The sequence below is a fragment of the Euphorbia lathyris genome, chromosome 6 (genome assembly GCF_963576675.1).
Source record: "Euphorbia lathyris chromosome 6, ddEupLath1.1, whole genome shotgun sequence".
Taxonomy (NCBI): domain Eukaryota; kingdom Viridiplantae; phylum Streptophyta; class Magnoliopsida; order Malpighiales; family Euphorbiaceae; genus Euphorbia; species Euphorbia lathyris.
In genome coordinates, this window is record NC_088915.1 from 38,418,039 (window position 1) to 38,427,026 (window position 8,988).

Here is an 8,988-nt window from a genome sequence, read left to right on the forward strand (position 1 = left end):
CTGCTACAACAGCTCGCCTTTGTTCCGTAAGATAATATGCAGACTTTACTGAGTAAACTCCGTGCAGTGTTGGTCCCCAGTAAACAACGTCCGCCACCTTCCTGGAGCTGAGCCGAATTTTCCTAATTTCAGACCGATCCTCCTCGGTAAAGAATTCTGCCAATTTATCGCACTGTCCTTCACCAGAATCGGCCCATCAGGTTTCAGACAAACCAGAGGGCGTTTCGCGTTAAGCCCCGACAGCCACCTATCTTTCCAGATTCTGACCTGATCCCCGTCTCCGATCCTCCACATTAATCCAGCTTCAAGTAACGGAATTGCATCTTGGATACCGCGCCAGAAATAGCTTGGTCCGTTATTTACCGGAGCGTTAAGTAAGTCAGCATTGGGGAAATATTTCGCCTTAAGCACACGAGCACAGAGGGAATCAGGGGATTTAAGAATGCGCCAACATTGTTTGGTTACCAAAGCCAAATTAAAAGATTTAAGCCATCGAAATCCAAGCCCACCAAACTCTTTTGATTGACACATCGCTTCCCAAGAGAGCCAATACATAGGTCGTTTTCCTTCATCCCCTCCCCACCAAAATCGACTTATGATACCTTGGATCTCCAAGCAAAAAGAGTCCGGAAGGATAAAACACGACATCAAATACTGTGGAATGGCTTGAATGACCGTTTTAATTAGAATTTCTTTACCTTCACATGACAGGAACTTTTCCTTCCAACCAGTTAGACGGCGCAATATTCTTTCCTTGATGGCTGCAAAGGCGGCTTTCTTCAATCTCCCGATAATAGTTGGTAAGCCGAGATATTTAGGAAGACATTATTGTTAAATTTTAAAAGTATCCCTAGTGAGTTATTATAACATAAAATATATGAAGCCAATTTAAGGCATAAAATATGAAATGGTTGGTGTAAAAAAAAAAAGAAATTGGAAATGATTAAATTAAGACAACGTTTAATTTTAATTAGAATTGTAAAGACAAACATAAACATGTGTCCAAAAAATATATAAAAAATCCCTACCCATTCACTTGTGCAATCTGCACTCTCGACTGCCATCTCCTTCATTCTCTCATCTCTCTTTCACCCCTCTCTCTCTCTCTCTCATGGCAGATACCGGAGTTGTAACCGTCTACGGCAACGGCGCCATCTATGAACCAACCAAGAAATCTCCATTCTCCGTCAAGGTTGGGCTCGCTCAAATGCTCCGTGGCGGCGTTATTATGGACGTTGTCAATGCCGACCAAGCCCGCATCGCCGAAGAAGCTGGGGCCTGCGCCGTTATGGCTCTAGAGCGCGTTCCCGCCGACATCCGCTCTCAGGGAGGCGTTGCTCGCATGAGCGATCCCCAGCTAATTAAGGAAATCAAACAAGCCGTCACCATTCCGGTGATGGCCAAAGCCCGGATTGGGCATTTCGTGGAAGCTCAGATTCTGGAAGCCATCGGCGTGGACTATATTGATGAGAGCGAAGTTCTGACTCCGGCGGACGATGTAAACCACATAAACAAGCACAATTTCCGAATTCCTTTCGTTTGTGGTTGCAGGAATCTCGGGGAGGCTCTCCGGAGAATCCGCGAGGGAGCGGCAATGATCAGAACAAAAGGTGAAGCGGGGACCGGAAATGTGATTGAGGCGGTTAGGCACGTGAGGTCCGTGATGGGAGACGTAAGAGTGTTGAGGAACATGGATGACGATGAGGTATTCACATATGCTAAGAAAATAGCGGCGCCATATGATTTGGTGATGCAGACGAAGCAGCTTGGGAGGCTTCCGGTGGTGCAATTTGCGGCAGGAGGAGTGGCTACACCTGCGGATGCTGCGTTGATGATGCAGCTGGGTTGTGATGGAGTATTTGTAGGGTCAGGGGTTTTCAAGAGTGGAGATCCGGCGAGAAGAGCCCGTGCAATTGTGCAGGCTGTTACAAATTATACTGATCCTGATGTTCTTGCTGATGTTAGCTGCGGATTGGGGGAGGCAATGGTTGGAATTAATCTCAATGATGATAAGGTTGAAAGGTATGCAAATCGCTCTGACTAAATTTCTTTATATCATATATTGTTTCTGAGAGTTATCTTGTTTAGTTGTGTAATGTTAAACTTAAAATGGTTTTTCCCCGATTGCTGGAAAATAATAAGATTGAATTGCTCTGATGATAGAGACAGCAGAGGCTTGATGTTTGTATAGTGATTGAAAGTTGGATGGATTAAGCTTGAATGAAGTCTATATTGATTATTGGTTGTACTAAACTTATTTTAAATCACATCCTTGCCTTGGTAAATTGACATGGACCTCAATCTCCATCCTCTTGAAGCTATAAATTACATTTGTGAAGTGAAGCCCCAAGAGGCTATTAGCTAAGATTTTTTTATGGTATTGAAACAATGGATATGTTGGTGGCGGAGATGCGTATGTTGAGATGGATGTGTGGTCAACACGAGAAAGGACCGGGTGCGTAATGAAATAATTAGGACAAAAGTAGGGGTCACATCTATTGAGAATAAAATGAGAGAAAACCGACTAAGGTGGTTTGGCCATGTGAGACGTAGAGCGCTTGATGCGCCGGTTAGGGAACCGAAGAGTGGCAAAGGGATGTAGTGGTGAGGGGTAGGGGAAGACCTAAGCAAACTTGGAGGAGGGTGATCGAGAGTGAAATGAGTTTATTGGGAATTGAGGAAAATATGGTAGTGGATAGGACGGAGTGGAGGGAGCGAATCTGTGTCGCTGACACGACTTGATTTTCACGGTTTTATATGATGGTTCATGTTAGCCGACCCCGAATCATTTCGGGACTAAGGCTTTGTTGTTGTTTTATTGAAACAATGGATATGTGGGCGAGCCTTGGCGCAACGGTAAACGTTGTTGTTGTGTGACTAAGAGGTCACGTGTTCGAGTCTTAGGAGCGGCCTCTTGCCCAATTTAACCCTCACTCATCGGGGACGTGTAGTGCCTGTGCCTCATCTCTGTCCATTTAGGCAGCTCTCTGCTTGTGCCTGTGCCTGTGCCTGTGGTTTAAGTCTAAAAAGGTTCTTTTTAATGCATACTTCCTCAAGGCTTATCCTAAATCCTCATTTGACCTTTTATTTTGTCACATTGTCTCGTTTGTTCCAATTTAGACTTATTAGACTAAATTGAGTAGATTAGCAATACAAATTTCATCGGTCAGTTCCATTTCACCTGGACGATTGCATCTTCATTAAGAGTCAGGGATTATTTTACATTATATTAGTCCACTATTTTATTTTGCACTAATTCTCAATGGAGACTTGTGCTTAAGCTTAAACTGCATATTTTATTTTCCTTCTTGTTTTTTAGCTCAAGACTCTCTCTTAATCCTTCTCCATATGGCCTAGGCCTCATGCCTCTTTTCTTCTTTAATATATATGGAATTGTAATTTCTAAATAAATAATAAATAAAGGGATATTTGATCCTAACGGTTTTTTTTAAGTGCAGACGTACAAAACGGTCCAAATTTAATGTAATGTTTTCAATCAAGATCATTTTTAGTCATACTTTACCGAAAATTTGAAATTGTTGGTTTGACTTATTTGAATGTCAAATCGGACATTTCAAACATTAATTATATTTAAAATACTTAATATGTTACTAATAAAATTACAAAAAAAAAATGTTAAAATGCTAATAACTAAGTCTGTCACTGATAAGTTAGGGTCTGTTTCGTTTACCTATGTTTGCTGGTTGCTGTTGCTGTAGATAGTAGATGTTAGTTGATTTTTCTATTAAAAATAGTTGTTTCGAAATTTTATCAAATACTTTTTTTTATCTCCCGTTTAGAATTAAAAGGCAAAAACAGTTCCGAAAATGGAAACAAACAAACACTTAATCACAATTTTTTTTTTGTTGAATGGTGCAAAATGTTTAATGTGTTACTAATATAGTTACAAATACTAACAAAAAAATGTAAGAAATTGTTTCAATTTATCGATAAGTTTGTTTAGAAGGTCTGATGTGACAATTAAATAACATTCAAACCAGTTTTTTTAAATTTTTGACAACGTATGGCTAAAATTGATTTTGTTTGAAAATGTTAGAGTTAAATTTGTACTATTTTATGTGTTAAGGATAAGTCTGCCCTTCTTGTAAAACGTGAAGGGTTTTAATTTGATACTTATCCCATTAAAAAAAAAAAAAAGTTAAGGTGTCCAAATTCTATCATATCAATATGTGCCGCCGCTATTGTGAAATCTTGTGATGTTCATGAATAATTAGCAAAATACAATGAACTAAAAGCCCTTTCTAATTGTGAGCAAAATAATTAATGTATGGAAATTAAGATTATGTGAGTTTTGTCAATAAGAATAATCTGGTGTAATGTGGCAGCAGGGTGGAAGGTTTGAACCTTCTATCTTTCTCATAACTTAAGATTCGCAAGGAGAATGGCGAGTTTTTTAATGGGAGGGAGCTGGCCTCTTCCCTTGGTATCCGTATTTCATCAAGGCATCCAGCACACGCCTGTCTATATCATCACTCGTTCCCTTCATGATGGTGGGTTGGGGAGTTGAATAATCTACTCTCCTATTCCCAGATCTTTGCATTGTCGGTTGGGATGTTCTACATTTTGGTGGGGCAGCCGATGTCCCGTGAGTGGATCAAACAACCATAATTCTCTTCGAACTTCTAGCCCTTCTATATTTCTAATAGTTCTCTTCTAATTCCAAGTCGGCCAATGTTTTTATTCTGACTGGATGTAGATTCGACATTTTGAGCCGGTGGAGGATTCGTCATCCCTAGGGGCATGTATGTGGAGAATTCTGGTAGAGATCCTATAACTTGGCCTCATTGGAGAGTAGATGGCAAGTTAGTGTAAAGATGTTCACTTATCCTTGAGATAGGACGTGCACTGCCAGATCCATGCAACACACCCCCTGGTTGTGTACTAATGGGGAATTGAGTTTGACTCTAGGCGGGTGTTGCAAGTCTTTCGGCTATGTCTCCAAATATCACAATTAAGCGGTTTCCTGCTTCTTGGCTCATATTGGCTGCAACAACAACTCCTAATTCATCTAAGAAGGTATGAGAGGATGTCATATTTATATTTTCCACTGTGACGGCATTTGAAGTTGAAATCATCATTTGGAATGGCTAAGGCATCGTAAAATTCCTAGTAGTAGGTATCATAGAACTCCTAGTAGTGGGTATTGTAGGGATCCCAGTAGTGGGAGGGATTGGTAGTCCATCAGACATCATTTTGTTTGTTCGTGGTAAAATTCTATTTTATATAGAGTTACATGCCATGTTACTTATTGATAATTGTGTAAACTTTCTTGATCCGAATACTTTCCCTAAGAGGTGTTGTTGGGTTCGGCCAGGGACACTCCGATGAAAAAGTTAGCATGATATTTGATAAGAAAAAAGGTAATGACAAGAGTTTGAAGGAAGTTGGCCAACATACCTGTGAGCGGCCGCGAAACCCGATTACCCTACTCTCCGGAGGGATTTCGTCAAATGGGATTCCGTTTTTACATATCACTATCACTTACTATTTTTAAGGACGACGCTTAGCATGTCCTTTCCGGTGTATGCATTCTTTTGACTATTTTATATCCCTTTTTTTTATCATGTTTTAAGGTTAGATTAATTATTTCAGAGTTACCATCCGAATTTTAATGCTCGGGAACATGTCAAAAGTTTAGATGGCACACGAGCTTACAACGTGCCATCTCTTCAGAGTTAGGTTCGTGACTTAAATGGGTTGAGGGTCTGATTAATAAACGCATAGACTTGTCTTTATTAAAATACCATAATATTTCTATTCCACATTCAGTATAATATCGTTTTAGCGTTCAAAAGCGATAAACAAATATTGAAATATAAAATTCTTACATCATTTCACAAATGACACCATTTAGCCCTAATACATCATATCTAGCCCTGTGAAATAAATCTATTAAACCTGGACATTGAGACCCGTCTTTCAGATTTAACTACGACGCTAGACTCTATCAATTAGGACTTATGTATTCCTAAGATCTAACACAACAACATGCAATTACAACAACATGCAATTATATCAAAGCCTAATTCATTCATCTAAGTCAGTTTTAATAAAAGTGATGAAAATACCCTTATATCCGAGCATTGATTTTAGCCTCACTTATAGCAATAAAATAATAAAGCAATAAACTTACCAAAATAAAACTAACCTACCCGGACAAAAAACATGGGTCTGCTCGTCTGTCTCTATTATTGATCTAGGATGGTCCACGATCAGTAACAAGGGTCCCCGATCAAAGACCAGGTCTTCAATCGGTGCTTGCCTTTTGAACAAGCCCCTATTTTACGTGTCAGAACTCGGAAAACAAGAAAAGAAGATAAAAGATGAAATAAACAATGTGCAGGCAGTAGTGATGAGCTTTTAAAACCCTTTAGAAGTTACATCTGGAACGCTTTTCTAGCTTTTGAAGTGTGGTAGGCCGACGTACACGTGATTGTGATTTGAGCGTAAACCCGGACCCGTGCAACAGGGAATTGATATGATCAGAAGGTGGAATTCCACGTCTTTAACCCAAAATTCACCAGTTAATGAGAGATTTTGACCCAAAAGATCAATTCTGGAAGTTTAGTGACTTCAGAATTGACAATTTAGAGAGGAATAGTTGTAGTGAACGTATTTCCTCTACTACATAACTTGAAATGATGTTTAATTTGGGCGTAGGAACCTTAAAAAATGGTTGATTTGGTAAGAAATGGTGTAAAAACTCCTTTTTACTCAATTTCACTAGATTTCACTTAGTTTCACTAAGTTTCACTAACTTTATTTCTTTTTCTCTAAAATGCTTTTCTTTGTGATTGAAAACTGTTGTCTCCTAGTGCTCGTCAGTTTATTTCCCTTTACGTAGTGAGAAATGGACCAAAATTGCAAGAAAACTGATTAAAACTGCCTGAAAACCGTCAAAGGTCACCGATCGATGACCAGGGTACTCGATCGGGGACTTAGTAGCCAATCGAAGACCTACGTGGAAGACAAGTATTTTTAAATCTCAGAAAAGATAAATCTGAAAAGATTTTGATAGAAGTAAAATAAAATAAGCTAAATAACTCGAAAAACGGAGTCTAGGTCTTAGTTTGTATCTCGTACGGCGTGACATGTGAAGCCCACCTATACATACTGTAAGCTAGGGTGTAACATAGACTCATCACTAGGGTCGGAAAAATTCCGTGCTCACAATACCTAAAACATACTCGAATTGGGGTATTTATATATACTTTTGTAACCTTTTAGCATTTAATGGTGTTCTAGTTGAACAGTCACGTCATTACTCCTCTTAATGGTCATTAATAGTCATTTAAGTATATTCATTCGCCTTTAAAGAAGATATAAAGGTGTTGTTTGATCTTCTCTGAATCTGTCGAGATGAGATGCGATGGCAGATGTACTTCAGCTTACGGATCTCCATATCCAGCTACTTCCATCGTATCTTACTTGGGTGGCGTATCTTCCATAGTTCGACCCAGGTGGCATGACATAGTGTTATAGGATCCTTTTTTTTACACATTTGCCACATGGATAGATTCAGATGTTATCACTTATTTTCTAAATAAACAAACACTCAAAAATCAGGAAAATATTTTTCTACACAATATTTTCTGGTAAACAAATGGGGATGATAACTAGATTTGCTTTAGTTTTATGTTGGCATTATTGATAGATGAAATTATCGATATATGCCTATAATAACTATGATAGCACATTTTGACGTTGTAAAAGTTTCATAATTTACAATTACACATGTTTCCTCAAATGAAAAGGGAAAAATTACAAAATTGGATCAAATGGGAGATCCATTTACATATTTAACCCATTTACTCAACATACTACATATCTAGACTATGTTTGTGTGACTTTTCTAAAATACCCTTAATATATATATAACACTTAGAAATTTTTTAGTCTTTCGCCCTCCCGACTGACTTCACAGATTTCGCAGATTACGAAATCTGTGAAGATATGTTTGGTTTATTATATGATTACAATTCGCAGATTTCGCAATATGCGAAGTCTGTACGTGTTTTCAACAAAATTTACGATGTGGTATAACAAAAAAAAAAGCACAACAACAAGAGATTCTAACATTAAAATCATAATATTATCAAATTTACAACAAAATTGGCACAATAACAACATTAAAATCATAACATTATCAAAATTTACAACAAGGTTGCCACAATAAACTCCTAACTAATCATTTCAAAGTCAATGTGACGAATCTGGATGTAAATTTCTCCCTATATTGGGAGTCCAGACCTTTTGAGATGGATGTTTCATAGGTTCCACAACAAGATTGCCACAATAAACTCCTAACAAACCATTTCAAAGTAAATGTGACCAATATGGATGGAAATTTCTCCATGTATCAGAAGGAAAGACATCCCCTCTGCACCCCAGTACACCGCCTTCCTGCGGGATGTTTTGTATTCAACCATTTTCAGGAAAATTTAATCGTGTTAGGTAGAAAAAAGGAAAGATTTGGCTTCACAAAATGAGGATTCGCGAAGTATGCGAATATAAATGTGCAAGGAAGAGGATGATTTTACTTTGCGAAACGATGATTTCGCGAAGTCTGCAAGGAGAAATGTGATGCTTTGACTTCGCGAAACGATGATTACCTGAAGTCTGCGAGGGAAAAATTGTGAACTTTTCGCTTCGCATACTTCGCGTAATATGATTTCGCGAAATCAAATCATCACATTTCAGGCTCTTTCTCCTCACAGACCTTCGCGAAAACGGATTACGCTAAGTGAATTTTTGGAAAAAACGCAGAGAAAACAGTAGATACTTACATTTTTCCCGCCTTTCACCATTAAAATCGTCAATAACCATATGATAAATTGGAAAAAACAATGAAAATAACGTAGAATATCGATTGCTTCGAGCCGCACAAGAAGAAAGAAACCAAGAGACGAGCAGAAACGAGAAGATGAAGAACTATGACGTCGTTTTCTAGCAATAGGAAGATGAAGA

The 8,988-nt window shown here is 38.5% G+C and overlaps 1 protein-coding gene across 1 annotated transcript; it reads left to right on the forward strand.

Annotated features, from left to right (window-relative positions):
* The first annotated feature begins 1,022 nt into the window (after positions 1-1,022).
* LOC136232988 (probable pyridoxal 5'-phosphate synthase subunit PDX1) lies at positions 1,023-2,239 on the forward strand. The gene has a single exon (XM_066022494.1). The coding sequence runs from the start codon at positions 1,112-1,114 to the stop codon at positions 2,042-2,044; it is 933 nt and encodes a 310-aa protein (XP_065878566.1). The 5' UTR covers positions 1,023-1,111; the 3' UTR covers positions 2,045-2,239.
* Positions 2,240-8,988: the final 6,749 nt, after the last annotated feature.